This window comes from Carassius carassius, chromosome 20 (genome assembly GCF_963082965.1).
Source record: "Carassius carassius chromosome 20, fCarCar2.1, whole genome shotgun sequence".
In the NCBI taxonomy this organism is placed as follows: domain Eukaryota; kingdom Metazoa; phylum Chordata; class Actinopteri; order Cypriniformes; family Cyprinidae; genus Carassius; species Carassius carassius.
In genome coordinates this window covers 6400918-6418656 of record NC_081774.1, presented here as the reverse complement: position 1 = coordinate 6418656, position 17739 = coordinate 6400918, and the positions used below count along the sequence as shown (strand labels likewise).

The window sequence follows — 17739 nt, the reverse complement described above, 5'->3', positions numbered from 1 at the left end:
GCTGGCATAGCTTTCATGAAAGTATTATATTCCTTTGATGGGACTGGAAAATCATGGAGATTTATAAATTGTTTGCAAGTAAAAAATAATACCAAAATTATCAAATGCTGATAGAATGCAGTTCACGTTTTTGTTAAACCACCCAGGGGAAAAAAGAGATGTATTTCTAACAGTTATGTCAGCATTATTCCAGAGGAGAACTTTGTGGGAGGAGAAACTATGGACAAAACATAATTGCCATGAAAGAAGACATTACTGATGAAAGTTATGTAAGGAAATAGGTAACTTGTCAGGGAATAAATTAAACTTTAATAAGAAAGATAGGGCACCAAGTTTGTCAAATATATTACTTGGAATAAAAAAACAACAACAATGACATTGGATTCACAAGGCATCTTTTCAGCAAATTTACTTTAAAGGTGTTTATAATATCTGCGAATTCAAAAAAACTCAAGGCAACTTTCGCTTCTGGAGTTAGCAAGCATGGAAGGCTGCATCTCGGCTGCCACGTCATCAAACGTTGCTGAAGGCCATCTCAATGGGAATGCAGCCTTCGTTTCACATCCGTCATCCAGCTGAATTTGAAGGATGCATGGGATGTATCCTCCACGACCTTTAGTCACCCACAATCCTTTGTACCCATTCCGTGAAAATAAACGGACAAAAACCGAATCAGTACTGAGCTTGTCTGAATTTATTATGCAATGTAAGACAAAAATGTTTTCGGACATGAAAGGATAGATGTTATCTTTTGTTCTGGTGTAGAATACTTACTAAATGCTAAACTGCCAATAATTTAAGGCACAGGGAGACTAGACTGTGATTCATTGTATTGCATTAATAGAAAGCAAAATAATATAAAGAATTGTAATACAAAGTATTTTTCCAAAAGTTGTATAAGTGTTTTTGTGCCGTGGCAGTGAGAGTGGGAACATATGTGACATTACGACACACACTTACTAGAATCTAGCCTACAAGACTCTGAAGGACTGAACTAGGATGCAGCACCTGATATTATTATAATGACACTTTAGTCAGCAGTGTTGGGCATGTTACTTTAGAAAAGTAACTAGTTACATTTACTAGTTACTTCTCACAATAACTGAGTTAGTAACTGAGTTACATCATTATAAAATTAACTAATTACCAGGCGAAAGTAACTATTGTGTTACTTTTTAGAATAATGTTCAAATAAGTCAAATATGTTTAAATACAGACACCTATCAAATTAAATATTATACAATAATCCCCAACAACACTTTATGCACACCTTGGCAATAGAATTGCCATTGGCTAGTAAATTTGTTTGCTTATCAGACTAATATTAAAAATCTGATATATTAGCTTAATTAGCACTTAATTATATTAGCACAGTTTATTTCTTTATTTATTTCTTTTTATATCTGAAAGTGCACTTATCAGTCACTTATATGATAACTACTACGAATTCTTCTACTAATGACAACCTAAATGCACTAAGGATTAATGAGCTGCTGGGTTCATGAATATTAATCACGTTGTCTGCCTTTGCTCGAATTGATTTGCTGAAATCAAAACAGGGACGATAATAGGTGAGCACCAGCCAATGCGATTGTCGTTTGCGCATTAGCCCGCCCACTAATGGGGAAACCGTCAGTTCTTAAAAGCTGAAGAATTCCAAAGGAAAATACAACAAAGAATATTGTTTACATATTGTGCGACATTCTGCATGGTATGTAAGACTCTCTCGCTCTGTATCTTTCTCGCTCTGTGTGTGAGAGACCAAGCGACAGCGAGTCGAGCACTTAATACTAGAGTTTACGGTACGTCAAATACAGGAGCGCTGCGCATCCATTCAGACGAACTTAAAAATACAATTATAATAATATTATAATAAATTATGGTAAATAATAGCAACATTTTATTGTCAGTAATGGTAACTTGTAACGGAGGAAACAGTCATTTGTTTGATTACTTCATACTGACTGACCGCACTGGTAGTAAATTATGTAAATCAGTATTCCTGACTATATTCACAGTCGGTTTAAATAGTAATAGTCGAAAAGAAAGGTATATTCAGCCATTAGATGTTTTATTTAATCTTCATGTACACAGTCTAGGTTAGAAAACATGCCACGTTCAAAAAGACAAACTACATATCCACACAATTTTAGTTTGAATTTTAGTTTTTTTTATATTTCTTAGAAATATTTAAGTAGAATCATAGAATTATAATTGTAGCAATATTACCACACATCTGTAATAGCTTTGCATTAAACTAGTAGGCCTACCAGCAAAAATCTTTTCATATATTTGTACAGTACATAAGCACCAATCGCAAATAAATATGTGACCCTGGACCACAAAACCAGTCATGTGGGTCAATTTTTCAAAACTGAGATTTATACATCATCTGAAAGCTGGATAAATAAGCTTTCCATTGATGTATAGTTTGTTAGGATGGGGCAATATTTTATAGTTTAGTTTGTTAGGATGGGGCTGAGATACAATTATTTGAAATTCTGGAATCTGAAGGTGCAAAAAATCTAAATATTGAGAAAATCGCCTTTAAAGTTGTGCAAATGAAGTTCTTAGCAATGCATACTACTAATCAAAAATTAAGTTTTAATATATTTACAGTAGGACAAAATATCTTCATGGAACATGATCTTTACTTAATATCCTAATGATTCTGGCATAAAAGAAAAATCTATATTTTTAACATATACAGTGTATATTTGGCTATTGCTACAAATATATGCCAGTGACTTCAGACTGGTTTTGTGCTCCAGGGTCACATTTTGAATCATGTATGTAATAGCACTACATTTCACATAAATGAATTAACTTTAAAAGAAAAATTATATCCAGCCTAAAAGTTATAAATTCACAGGAACATCAATTCAGTAGAAATGTAATGATCCTGAAACCTGCAGTAAACCTGTTGTGGTTTTTAAATCATCAGCTTATTGAGGATAATGATATTCAGGATACATCATGTACACAGATTATGCCCAGTGCACGTACACATTCATTCTTACATGATAAATGTCACATGATTGTCTGATTCTTCTTTTGTCTCATTACCTTTCTTCATATCTTTCACAAACAGACACAAGCACCAGCAGTTATGCAGACTGCATATTCTTGTTAATAGTAGGTCTCTTTTTCCACCCAGCCTGCAAATTAAAGACAGAAAGAGCTAAATTAATTAACTAAATTGAAAAGATATGCAGAATAAAGCTCTACTCACATGGATTAAACGACTAGGCTCTACAGATTCTCTGTAATATTACTGTATTGTTTCTTGAACCTTGAATTTTAATAATAATATTGAAAAACTTTTTTAATTTTTAAATGTAATATGTATCAGTTTGAGTACCAAGGTGGAGTTTTTATTTGCCTAGTATACTTACAGAAAACAGTAAACAGTAGTTAAATAAAACTAAAACTAAAATTAAAACCATAAAAAGACATTTTGTTAAAACCCAAGTACACAGAATAAGAAGATAAACATATTCTTTAAGCCAGTTTGCAACGAAATATTTCAAATTTTAATTTAGTTTAGCTTGATGTACTTAAATAATGTATATATATATATATATGTATATAACTACAATTAAAATGAAAAAAGAAAAAGAAGATATGAATATAGAATAAACTATAAAACTATAGACAGTATCTCAATGCTTTTAAAATAACACTGATCAGAACTGCAAACATCTGTGCTCACCTCCTGGATTCCTACGTAGGATCAGTTTACGGATTTCATCATACACAAAGATTAGTAAACTGTATGGGAGAGCACAGAACCACCACATAATCCTGTAAAAGGAATAAGAAAATGAGAAAGGAAAAGGAGGAGCAGAGAACATAAGCTCTTCTAAGGTGCAGAAGTGTGTGTGTGTGTGTGTGTGTGTGTGTCCCTTACTTGAGTGGGTACATCCTCAGGGCAATGTCCATACCAGGGCAGTAGGACAGGAAGGCTGCCAGAGCCGTCTCAGTAAACAGTCCGAAAATGAGAATCCTATTACTGTAAGTGCACGGGTAAGAAAATAGCCTTTAACAGAGGAGTATGCAAATATCACACTCCTGAATACGCTCACAAACACGCATACTGACTTCATGCCCTGTTGGAAGACGGAGTTCCTGCGTGTCTTGCAGATGATGAGGTCAGCCCACTGCACCACCACAATGCTGGTGAAGAACGAGGTGTGACAGGTGAACTCGATGATCTTACGCTGCTCGTAAGTCTGAAACAAATAAATACATGAGGAAATACAAACATGTTTCAAATAGTGTTTCTTTCTGCACATATGTTCTGTAAATTGCGGTTTATAAATAATAATACTAAACAGTCTAATAATTTGTAGTTTAAGCCTGTTAAATGTCAAAAACTATGGGTTACAAATAAAAAAAGAAATAATTTTGGTAAGAATATGAAAAAAATATATATTTCCTTTATGTCGACACGTAATTTTGGAGTTCACTGTGCAAATCTATTTTATTTTGCACAGATTTATTAAAATTAATTCCATGCCTATTTACAATTAATCATATAAACCTATTTGAGTAATTGGTTAGAATTTTTTTAATGATTCACCAGTATATAAAAAAAAATATTCAAAGAAATGCTGTTCTTTTCTTTCTATTCTTCAAAGAATGCTGATTCCTGAATAAAAAAAAGTATCCGTTTCCACAAAAATATTATGCTGAATGACTGTTTTTTCCTTGAGAAGCAAATCAGCATAGAATGATTTCTGAAGAATCATGTGACACTGAAGACTGGAGTCTGACAGTTCGGCTTTGCATCACAGGAATAAATAACATATTAAAATATATTTTTAAAGAAGAATAAATAAATAATATTGGAATAATACTTTAATGTATTTTTTAAAATGGTAAATGGACTGCATTTATATAGCGCTTTCAACAGACCACATGGCCATCCAAAGCGCTTTACAATTTGCCTCACATTCACCCATTCACACACCGACTGCGGTGTCAGCCATTCAAGGCGCCATCCAGCTCGTCGGGAGCAGCTGGGGTTAGGTGTCTTGCTCAAGGACACCTCGACACTTGGTCAGGTGGAGCCGGGGATTGAACCACCAACCTTCCGGTTTGTAGACAACCTACATGAACCACTGAGCCACTGCCGCCCCTTTTAAAGCATTAAAGAAATGTGTGTGTGTGTGTGTGTTTACCCATTGCTGTCCATAGGTGTCCTCCAGGTCATTAACTGCACGATCGTCCCAATCCAGTCGAATTCCCAGCAACGTTTGTGGCAGAAAGCCGTTCTCAGCCATGATCACAAAATAGGTGAAGAATCCTCCCAGCGCCTGGATCATGCCTACACACAAAAAACACAAGTAATTGCTTTTATCCCAGCAGAGCATGAAAAGCTATTTTATTCACAATATTAATCAGAAGCACAAGGCCTATTCACCCCCCTCAGATTTCTAAAGTGTTTTTTTATTGACACTTATAGTAGAAAATCTATTTGTTTCTTCGTAAAATAAGTTCCATGATTATTGAGAATAAAAAGGTTTTTGTACTTACCCAACACTATCCTGTATTACACATATAAAGCAAAGTAATAAGTAGTTAAAAACATGTTTTCCCCTTTATATCATGTCTTCTCTTGCCTAAGGCAACAAGTGAACCTAGTGACCCATCAAAAAATAAGTGCATGATACCTCTGATGTTCATCTGTTTGCAAGTAATTCTTCACGGACCACAAAGTTTACAAGAATTATAAGCTATAAAGGGCATGTGTGTGCAAGTGCACTTGAGGCTGACCGATCTGTCCGTAAGCCATGCTGATGAGCCTCTCATTCACCAGCTTGTCAGTTTTGGGGTTTCGGGGCTGACGCTTCATAATGTCACTCTCTGCCGACTCGTATGCTAGAGAGATCGCAGGAACCTGAGAGAGAGAGAATGATGACGGTGATGACAAAGATGCTCATATGATTGTGTGTGTGTGTTTGTGTGTGTCTCTGTGTTAAATGGTCTGGTGTCTGGTGCCCGAGGGTAGTATCACACTTGACAGGAATTGGAAGTAAGACTGAATGCGCACAAGTGTGAGTGTGTATAACACACCATGTCAGTTCCAAGGTCGATGCAGAGGATAGTGACGGTGCCCAGAGGCAGCGGCACACTGGCGATGATGAAGAGCAGGAAAGGTGTGATCTCTGGGATGTTACTAGTCAGTGTGTACGCAATTGACTTCTTCAGGTTATCAAAGATCAGACGTCCTAAAACGCAAAGTATATTATTTTATTGAATGTTATATACTGCAGACCAATACATTTAGAAATTTGAAAGAGAGAAAGCAAGGAAAATGTGTAATGCTTCATTTCTTTTGTCCTAATACTTAATATTCCTTCTGTGTCTTACCCTCTTCCACCCCCGTAACAATTGAGGCAAAGTTGTCGTCCAGCAGGATCATGTCAGCAGCTTGCTTGGAGACGTCTGAGCCAGAGATTCCCATGGCAACGCCAATGTCAGCCTTCTTCAGAGCAGGGGAGTCATTCACCCCATCACCTGTCACTGCCACTATGGCACCCTGCAGCCAGAGCCAGCCAATCAGAATCAGAGTCAAAGACCAGTCAGCTAGTCAGAATCAGAGAAAGAGTTTTCAAGCATTCAGAATTAAAGACCAGTCAGAAAATCAAAGTCAGTGTCAAAAAGTCTGTCAGGCAGCCTGAATGAAGACATTAAGTATATACTATTGTTTAGAAATGTTTTGTTGGTAAAAATTTTCATATTTTTAAAAGAAGTCTCTTATGCTTACCAATGATGCATTTATTTAGTCAAAAATACAGTAAAAAAAAAAAAAACTTTCATACTGTGCAATATTACTATAATAATTAAGAAAATGCTTTCTATTTTAATGTTTCCATTTTAAAATGTCATTTATTCCTGTGACAAAGCAGAATTTTCAGCCTCATTACTCAGTCTTCAGTGTCACATGATCCTTCAGAAATCATTCTAATAGGATGATTTAGAGCTCAAGAAACTTTCTTCTTATAATTCAGGCTGAAAAAAGCTGTGCAGCTTAATATTTTTGTGGAAACCGTGATGCATTTTTTCTATGATTCTTTAATGAATAGAGTTTAAATACAGCAACTGAAATATTAATCTTTTGTAACATTAAAAATGCCTTTACTGTCAGTTTTGATCAACTTAATGGATCCTTTCTGAATAAAAGTATTAATTTCCTTTTTAAAATGTTGTTTAAACCCTGTCACTGGCCACTTCCCATTGTAAAATAAACAATTTAGGGACACATAATATTAGATTTTCGCCGATAACTGATATTTTTCAAACACTTTTTGCCGATATCTATTTTATTCATTTTTATTGTGATTTGAAGACATTGATTACTGCTTTAGTTATTAAAAAACACAATTATCTTAATGTGATTTGTGTATTTTACCTTCATTTAGGACGCTGCACCAGATGCATCATTCTCAAATCCAAATGTGGTGATCCAAAACAGTGATCATTCAGGCAAAAGTTTGTTTCAAGACTAGCCACATTACTGATGTGATCTTATCTCTAGCACACTCACAGCACATGTGAGCTATTCGTTTTTTCTGCAAGGCATATCTGCATTTTTTTTTTAATCAGCAGATGCCGATGTTAACATTTTAAGCTTTTATCAACCGATTCAGATAAAGTTCCAATACTATCGTGCATTCCTAAAATCATGATTACAGTGAATAATGCATGCTGACAATGACATCAGTAACCAAAATATTGCTTTTTTCCAACAACACCACGAACAAAAAATGACATACCCTTTAAGAAACACCTGCTAAAATGAATGTAAACATAAAACTTCCAAAGGTCTGATATTCCAGTCTAGCTAGTATTCAGTGGAATTTGTCATGTGTAAAACATCTAGTGTGTGATATTTTAATATTCACACAAACACACACACCTGTCTCTGGCAGCCCTCCACGATGATGAGTTTTTGTTGAGGTGAAGTGCGAGCAAACACAATCTCTGTGTGGTTCCTCAGAATATCATCCAGATACTCGGAGCTCATGTCCTTCAAGTCTGAACCATGAATCACACAGGCCTTTGCGTCTCTGAAACGCACAAACACACAGAACAGTGCTCAATTCCATTATCTGTTGAGAAGCAATAAAAGAAGATAAAAACCTATTCAAATAGATTTAGTTTACACACACATATGCAACCAGACTCTCAAGCAAACACTCAAAAGAGACCGATTCACACACACAGACCGTGGATTGACTTCACTCAGAGGTATATTAAGTCTTTCAGCGATATCCTCCACTGTCTCGTTGCCCTCAGAGATGATGCCCACACCTTTAGCAATGGCCTTGGCAGTTATAGGATGGTCACCCGTTACCATGATAACCTGTAAATATGGATTGTGGTCACCACTGACACTGGACATAAAATGCTGAAGTAAAGATAAATGGATGGAGGGAAACCTATAAATGGATACCTTAATGCCAGCGGAGCGGCATTTTCCTACAGCATCTGGCACTGCGGCTCGAGGTGGATCGATCATGGAGATTAAGCCCAAGAAACAAAGCTGGTTGACCGGGAAATTCACATCATCACAGTCAAACTCAAACCCCCTTGGAAACTGTGAGGGAGAGAGGAACAGGTGGCAGAACCCTGAAATGGAAAGAGGTAGAGAATTAAAGAATGAATGAAATAAAGAGGAAAAGAGGATTAATTAATAAAGTAAAAACTCACCCAGAACCCTCTCGCCCAGTCCGCCCAGCTCCATGTACGCTCCCTGAAAGGCGTCCTGCCAGTCCTCGTCCATTGGCATTTCCTCTCCGTTGAACATTATGGTACTGCACCTGAATTACCAATCACCCAATAATCACAGTTATTGATTAAAGATGAAAATGGCTGTCAATAATCACAGATATGAACAACAGCGCTGGAATTTTGACAGATCAAAAATAGTTAATAAATCATGTTTGCATATTGCCAATAACAGTGTTATTACAAACTTATAATACTATTAGTATTTATTGATATTTTGAATGAGCTTCTGTTTAGTTGGTTTTAGTTTAAGTAATAGTAATTTCATTGTGTTTTTGTCATTTTTCTTAGTTTTTTTGATTGATTCAAGATATATCTGTTCTATATATGGATTTCATGTATCAAGCTCTGGTATTGATTACCTGTCCAGAATCCTCTCTGGGGCTCCTTTCATCACCAGGAGGTGTCCAGTGGGACTGTCTTCTATCTCGTGAATAGACAGCTAAGAGAGAGAGATGGGGATTATTTATACCTTAATCGATATCTGTATCACATCGACATCATTTGTTTGTTTAAAATCTTTACAACTTTGGCTAGGGGTTTCTTGTAGGTACACCTGGTATTTGTTAGTTGAGTTGAATGGGATTTCTGCCACTTTTCGGTTGTTGTCTCTGAGAGTCTTAACACAGCCGGACGAGAGCTCGACACACTTCAACAGAGCAGACTCTGATGCGTCACCAGCTGTGTCCCTCTAAAAACACAGAAACTCACACCGTCACAAATCAAACAACAACAGAGCACAATCTCTTAATTATAATTCATATCAATCTACATTGCTGTTTAAAATGTTAAGGTCGGTAAATTTTTTTATATTTTTTAAAGTCTTGAAGTCTTAAAGGCTTTTCTATAAAAAGTAGTTTTTTCCTGTGATGTCACTGATGAAATTTCAGCTGCTATTACTATCAATTATCAATGTTGACAGTGAGGAGCGTTATTTTTTTCCCAATGTTTTTGATGAATAAAAATCAGTGCATACTTGCTGAATAAAAGTATTGATTTCTCTAAAAATAATAAAATATCTTGTTGGCTCCAAATTTTGGTTTTGTCAGTGATGCATTACCTTGCGCACAGGAATGTTTTCTTGTCCAGGTTTGAAGACAGCACGGTTACAAAGTCCTGCCACTCGAGACAGAGAGAACCATGTGGGAGAGCTTTTATCAAAGCAACAGCCTACACACACACACACACACACACACACACACACAGAGTGACATAGGAAAAGAAGAGATTTGGTTAAATGAGCTTCAACAGATATACAGATGTATGAACAGATCAAGAGGAGAATTATCCCTGTGAATGTTCAAAGATATCAAAACATTGCCCATTTAGCATATGGTTTCATCTAAAGCGACCTAACATATGCTAATTACCAGAAAAGTGTCCTTTGAGGATTATGGGTAAAGTGCCTCCCTCAAGGACACAATGGCCACTGTAATTGTGAAACGCAACTCTAATTGACTCTGGAAGCTATAACAGCCATGTTTTCGTCAAAAAACAAATTGAGTCGGATCGTATTTGCAATAGATCTGTGTGATAAAGAGACTGAAAATCAAGACACTATTTAATGATTAAACCTATGTGTCTACTACTGACATCTAACCTGATTGGTCCTCGGTGGTGTCGGCCTCGTGGATCTGGTTGTCAAACCACATGTGAGCAACAGTCATCCGGTTCTGCGTTAAGGTTCCAGTTTTATCTGAGCAGATGGTGGAGGTGGAACCCAGAGTCTCCACGGCTTCGAGATTCTTCACCAGACAGTTTTTGCGAGCCATGCGCTTAGCAGTCAGAGTCAAACACACCTGAGAGAGATTGAATGGAGTTAAAGGAGAGACGACAATGTGTCATGGTCTTTCTGCTTTTTGAAAAGTGTTTTTGTGGGTCTATAAAAATCTATGGCAGAGGGAGCCTTACAAAGAGAGAAGGATTTAAAAAAAAAAAAAAAAAAGAACGAGAACAAAGAAAAACTTCTGTGTCTGTGCGTACTACTGTTCAAAAACTTGGGGTCGGTAAGATTGTTTAATATTTCTGAAAGAAGTCTTTTGTGCTCAACAAGGCTGCATTCATTTGATACAAAAGGAAATATAAAAGTTTTCTATTCAAATATACTTTCAAATATATGTTGCTGTATTTCTGTGATGGCAAAGCTAGATTTTTCAGCAGCCATTTCTCCAAATTTTTTTATTTTTTACAGGATTCTTTTAAGACTAGAAGTTTCTAAAGAACAGTATTTATTTGAAAAGAAATCTTTCGTAACATTAAAAATGTCTTTACTGTGACTTTTGATCAATTTAACACACCCTTGCTAAAAACATTCGAAACATAGTGCATATGAATGTCACAATATGTGTTTGTAAGATGGTCTCACCGTGACAGTAGCCAAAAGGCCCTCAGGAACATTGGCAACAATAATACCAATGAGGAAGATGACGGCCTCCAACCAGGTGTAGCCCAGAATGAGTGACAGGATGAAGAAGGACACACCCAGGAAAATGGCCACACTTGTGATGATATGAATGAAGTGCTCGATTTCCATGTTGATGGGCGTCTGACCCACTTCCAGACCAGACGCCAAAGTCGCAATGCGGCCCATCACTGTACGATCACCTGTAGCAATCACTATGCCATGGGCTGTACCTGCACATACACAAAAACCAATAGAATTTTCAAGTGAAAGTAAGAAAAAGGAGTGTCAAATAAATAAAAGAATGAATGCATACACAAAAGGAATGAATTCATTAATGTGTTAAAGAAAAAATAATAATTTGAATGAATGAATTCATATTATGTATGAATGAAGGACTGACCTTCAACACAGTTGGTGGAGAAGAAGCTGATGTTTCTGGTCTCCAGAGGGTTTTCATGAGTTAACTCTGGAGAACGGGTCTGAGGTTCTGACTCTCCGGTGAGAGATGAGTTGTCCACCTGAGTAAAACAGACAGGAGGTACAGAAGAGAGGATGTTCTCTCAGGATTCTTACTAAGACTATAGGTTGCTCTCAGATCTGAGATCTTCCTCTTAATATCTACATCACTTGCACTCTCTCTACCTTGCAGCCGCTGGAGGAGATGATCCGAAGGTCTGCTGGGATTCTGTCTCCACCCTTGATCTCCACCAGGTCTCCCTGAACCACCTCTTCTGCATTGATCTGAAGTTTCTCTCCCTCACGAATCACCAGAGCTTGCTGAAAGACATAAAGTCCATTCCAAAGTTCCTCAAACATGATGAAGAAAAGTTATTTGGGAACAGTGAGCATGTCAGAACAGAGTTTGTAATATGCAATCTATTCTATGAAAGAAACACATTTACATGTATCTGTATGAGTGTGAATATTTATAGATGTTGTATCAATTTACCATGGGGCCATTTTTCTTTTTCATTTTAGTCTATTAATTATGCTTTCTTTTATGCAACCATGTATTTATGTATTTAAAGTAACTTTAAAATGACCTTTTATAATTTAGCTTAATTTAAAATGTAAAACGTATTTATAATTTTAATTAATTTGTAATTTAATTTAATTTTATATTTCAACTTATTGTGCTCTCTTTCATTTTAGCATTTATACTGTTTAATCGTAAAGTTACTTTAAAATGACAACATTTAATTTCATTTGAGAGAATTTAATTATTCGGAATAAAGTAATTTAGCAAAAGCGAGGAAAAATAAGAAAAACAAATACATTTTATTCTTCGCCTTTACCAAGTCCCTGTCTTTTATATTGCTCTTTATTTCTTTACTTTATTTCACCATATTTATATATGAACTGTTGAAATATTGTAATCACCATGCCAACAAAGCTAATTCTGAGAGAGGGGGGTGAAGTGATGACATGTGGTTTCTTTCATAAGTTAAGAAGGATTTACATACATTTATATAAATCATACATGGGCTTTTAAATGTAAAAAGGGATTTACATGGATTTATGTAAATCATATAAAATGTTGCTCATAATGGTTTCCGTTTGGGATTTGGTATTATTTACATTTATTCATTTAGCAAACACTTTTATCCAAAGCAATCCACTGCTGTTATCACACTAACCTGAGGCACCATGTTTTTGAACGAGTCCATGATCCGGGAGCTTTTGGCTTCTTGATAATATGAGAAGCAGCCGGTTATGATGACCACAGCAGACAGAACCACACCCAGATACAGCTACAGTAAACCAGAGAGAGGGAAACACAAGTCAAGGGTCATGGGGTTCAAAACGGCTCACATTTTGTTGACTCCACAACTCTTTTTTCATCTGTAAATATACTATAAAAAAACAACAAATAGACGACCTTATTCAAAGCTGCTGACATCTTGCAGTTAAATTATTCTTTCATTTCTGAGTCTTTATGCTGAAATGCACCTGTAGCTTTCATAACCAGTATACAAAAGCTGTTGAATAGGTTTCAATATAAAGATATAAGCCCACCAGCCACCACAAAAGCTGCCATATTTTAACCACGTTTACATGAAAAATAGGCATTAACTAGGCAAAAGAACAGCATAGTCAGTCCATTTTAAAGATACACATACTGCCATAAGTCTTAAACTAAACCGTTTAGAATGGGTAACGCACAAAAATCATGGTGTAAAAGAGCAAACACAGTTAAATGATCCTTAACTTCACATTTTCATTTATCACTGACCCTAAACTGTCCCACAAGCAGCTGGGAGCTCAGTCCACAGACTGGGACTCATTTATCATACTGGATATGGGACAGCAGAGCTAAAAGCAATGTATCCACCTCAGTCTCCAACAACATGCGCAGCAGGTTTTAATTCCCCTCTGGTGGAGTGAAACCAATTTAACTCTTCATTTATGTGATTTCCTCTTTTAATCGGCTTAAATAGGGATTTTAGAAAACTTAGAGATTTGTAAAAAAGGAACTTGCCCAGGTATTAGTTAAATATTAGAGACATATGAGTACTTTCAGGCATACTATTTTTTTTAATTATAATGAATGACTCATTTGTGATACCAGCATCTCCTTATAAGGGGGTTGCTTCGGATTTGAGAAATCCTTAAGTGGAATTTTAAAATAGGAAACCTGTAAAAAAGAATTACTTAAATATTACAATCATATAGTTACATTTACTATGATTTTGTATTAATAATTGTTTGAATGACTTATTTGTGTTAACAGCATCTCAGACTTTTCAGATTTGCTCAATAAGCAGGTGGGATTTTTAAATATTCATTCCTTTCACAGCTAAATGACATTTTTTTTTTTCAATTGAATTTTATTTAAATGCACAATGCTACACTACAGCACACATCACCTAATCTCAAATAACGTTTAGACTCTAGACAGATTTAAAGAAGTCAGTGTGTCTGGAACAGGCCACAGCTCTAACAACAACTCACAGTCTTATTGGCTGCTAAATAAGCCCTCTCATTCTCATTGGCCGGATAGTTAGTGCACTCACATTGTCATTGACAGGCTCATCCACAGTGGCTGCCTGAATACTGTAGGCAAAAAAGCAGAGGATAGCACCAATCCAGAGCAGGATTGAGAATCCTCCGAACAGCTGCTTACAGAACTTCACCCACTCTGGTGTGGTGGGCGGCGGGGTCAGTGCATTTGGACCGTCGCGGGCCAGAATTTCTTGCACTCTCTTATGGGTCAGACCCTGGTGGAATGGAGACAAAGTTACTCAAGATTCCCTGCTAATAGCTTGAACCAGTCTAAAGTGGTTTACTGGTCTAAAGTGGTCAAAAGGATGGTGGCTTAAGAGAGGTTTTGGGCATTCAGCAGACAAGCCATGATTAGAGACCAGGACAGCTTTTTCCATAAGCATTATTAGGCTCGACTGGGTTTTCTACTTCTTACAATGCTTTTGACAAATGCAGTCCAGGTTAACTAGGCTGGATAAAAATAAAATAAAATAAAATAAAATAAAATAAAATTTACTTAGGAAATCAAGCCTTTTAAGTTACAATTTAATAAAAGTTAAAAGTTAAAATATCACAAAATAGCTATAAATGTTATATTTATTTAGCTAAAGCTCTTAGCGGGCCAGAATATATATTATTAAAGCATTTTATGTGGACATGGGTGTGCTGCTTGAATGTGCTTGTGGGTAAAATGTCATGACGATTAAAAAAATATCCGATTCATTATTGCAAATGTCGAGGGTGGAAGTAAAGATGACTCACTCTGGCAAGGTCAACTCCATAACGAATACTGAGCTCATCTAGAGACAGCTTATGATCATCCTGCAGACACACACACAAGAACATCAGCTATAAAACACTTCATGTTTGCCAATTAGTTGGATCATCAAATTGTATCACATTCTTTTAGAGGCAATTTCATTGTTTAATTTCTAATTATCATCTCTTACACTCTCATACCTGCAGGCTCACACACTTTCTCTCTTATTTGTACAATATGCATAGACACAAGATAATAACTTCTTACCAGTGCCACCTCTTTCTTCAGCTCATCTAAATCTTTATCTTTCATCTTTCTCTTTCCTGCCGTTGGAGCAGCCTCGGGGCTGCTTTCATGTCCGGACTGAGACAGAGAGAATAATACCCAGAGAATACAATTTTATTACTCAGATGTTGCTCCTTCATAGCTTATGAGACTTCTCAGTTTCATATGTACAGTGCATTCCCACTTTTTCTATTTTTTTATTTGTAGTGAGTTTGTAATAATTCACAGGAATAATTACATTTTAAAATAAATTAAAACAACATTACAATGTATTTCAAAATGTTACTGTTTTTGCTTTATTTTTGATCAAATAAATGCAGCACTGTTGGACATTAAAAAAAATCGTCATATACTGTTCAAAGATTTGGGAAATACTATATACATTTATTCTAAATTAGGTATATATTAAGAAATATTTTTTTACACATTGCTATCTAGGGGAAACAAGTGCACTTTTAATAAATCCTCAGTTGAGATTTTTCTTTCCTAAAGGTATATTCATATCATGTTTGCACATATTTGTTAATTAGTCAGCTGAATATTTATAACACCTGAACTGTAGCTCTGTACTTTACTGAACATCATAATAGTAATGCAGTCATAGTCATGCCTTTAAAATTACATACAACAAGCTATGTAGAACTATGACAGATCTTTGACAGTGTTATCAAACACTGAATGTGCCTGAGCATTTCGGTTCATGTAAAGTAGTGTACTTTGTGCTCGTCTTTGAGTGCAGTGGCTGACACACTAGGAGCAGGGTGTCATGGAAGTCAACTGGTCCTGTCAATCTTACTCAGCTGTGACTGTATGCGTGTTTGTCTGACACATGTACAGACAGAGCAGCAGAAGATCGTTCATTACTCCTTAAATCAGACCTCCTTTCGAAATTAATTCATATTAATACCAATCAAACATAAGCAAGCCTGATCTATCACACCTCTCAGTCTTATTATGAGGATACAGACAGAGTCTTATCTGTAAAATAATGTTCAGATAATCACATACATTAATCACAGACAGACAATAACTTATTGTTTCACAAACATTATAAATTAGATACAGCGTCCACTGTGAAATGTTCAGGTCATATTTTCCCACCCAGACTTAAACACCAGTTATAAATGTATTGTAGACTTTTGTTTGCATTGTGACATTATATAATTCATAAGCTACTTTTCCCCTTCCTTTAATCGTTTAATTGTCATTACAGCAATGTGAAAAAAACATTTTTTTATTATATTACATTATTTATTAAATTGTAAATTAAATTTGTTATTCAACAATGCATATTTTTATTATTGAGTTATTTTTTTTTTTATAATATTAATTAATATACTTTTTAAGCGTTTAATATACTTTTTTACATTATAGCAAAAGAACGAAAATTAGCTTAACTGTCTTAAAAATAATGTCATAAAATTAATCATTTTATTGGTTTTAAAAACATTATTTATTCTCTTAAAGGCAAATTATACTTTTGTTCTTTCAATTTTGTTACAATTTTGGCACATCACCCAAACATTTCTTTGTGATATTCACGTTCCACCTCCTTTCTGTCACTTATCTCCCACACAAGTATATTCCTACATAATCATGCTGTATTCCAAAGGAACGCTGTGATACTAAACAATACATTATTTAAGGGTGCACAGCACTCATTACAATCTGAGTGAAAGAAAGAAAGCCGTCAAGAGAAAAGGATAGACAGAATAACTGATGAAGCACCACAAGAAGACACTCACCCCTTTTCCCATGTTCGTTGTTAATGAACTGACACCCGGATTTCTCCCCTCACATGTGTGGAAGACACTGGTGGCTTTTTTTGGAGGTAACATACCCCTTCTCCATCCTATAACACACACACACACACACACACACACAGCCTGTTCTCTACCCCCACTTGTGCCTCAGGTTAACCCGAAGCTCACTTCCCACCCCCTGCTCTCAAAAACACACAGATACACACACAACCTTAATGCCCACGGCTCTGTAAGCATGCACCTGCTTCCACTTTCCCACTCTTTCTCTCCCTCTTACACACACTTTTATCATCATTAATTTTATGCTTGTTAGAAGGGCAGAGGAAGCGAGACGGCCTGATTTCTCCATCACCGAGATCTGTTGGTGATGATGTAGCTTGAGAATTTCTTTGCCATCTAAATCAAGCCTTCAAAATGTGGGAACTACAACTGCCATCAACGTCTCTGCCAGATCCATTAAGAACCAGACCGGAGAGAGCAGCTGTTCTCATGACCCCACTGTGCCTGGCAGTGATACTCGGCTGACGTAAAAATCAGTGATAAATCACATGAACCTCACATGCTACACTATTTATTGTCTCTGTGGAGGATATTTCACCTTTTTATGCTTCTTTTTCTATTCAGACTAAAGGTTTATAGATCAAAATGGTCTAAACTTAGCAGAGGCCGTCTGTGTGCACTGGTGATAGTGTATTAATATGTACTTAATAAAAACTAAGTAGTTTACTGACTGTCTCTTGAACACTTTA

General features: G+C 36.0%; 1 protein-coding gene across 1 annotated transcript; it reads right to left on the bottom strand.

The window, feature by feature from the left end:
• Window positions 1–2643: 2643 nt before the first annotated feature.
• LOC132096127 (sodium/potassium-transporting ATPase subunit alpha-2-like) lies at window positions 2644–17404 on the bottom strand. The gene is made up of 24 exons (XM_059501319.1): window positions 16973–17404; window positions 15210–15305; window positions 14945–15004; window positions 14215–14418; window positions 12838–12951; window positions 11843–11977; window positions 11601–11718; window positions 11162–11430; window positions 10397–10595; window positions 9857–9966; window positions 9353–9487; window positions 9159–9238; window positions 8719–8828; window positions 8462–8637; window positions 8235–8371; window positions 7925–8075; window positions 6376–6544; window positions 6079–6233; window positions 5779–5902; window positions 5184–5329; window positions 4102–4232; window positions 3911–4012; window positions 3713–3804; window positions 2644–3158 (listed from the first exon to the last, which is right to left on the bottom strand). The coding sequence occupies exons 1-24, from the start codon at window positions 17063–17065 to the stop codon at window positions 3130–3132; spliced, it is 3135 nt and encodes a 1044-aa protein (XP_059357302.1). The 5' UTR covers window positions 17066–17404; the 3' UTR covers window positions 2644–3129.
• Between the last annotated feature and the right edge of the window lie 335 nt (window positions 17405–17739).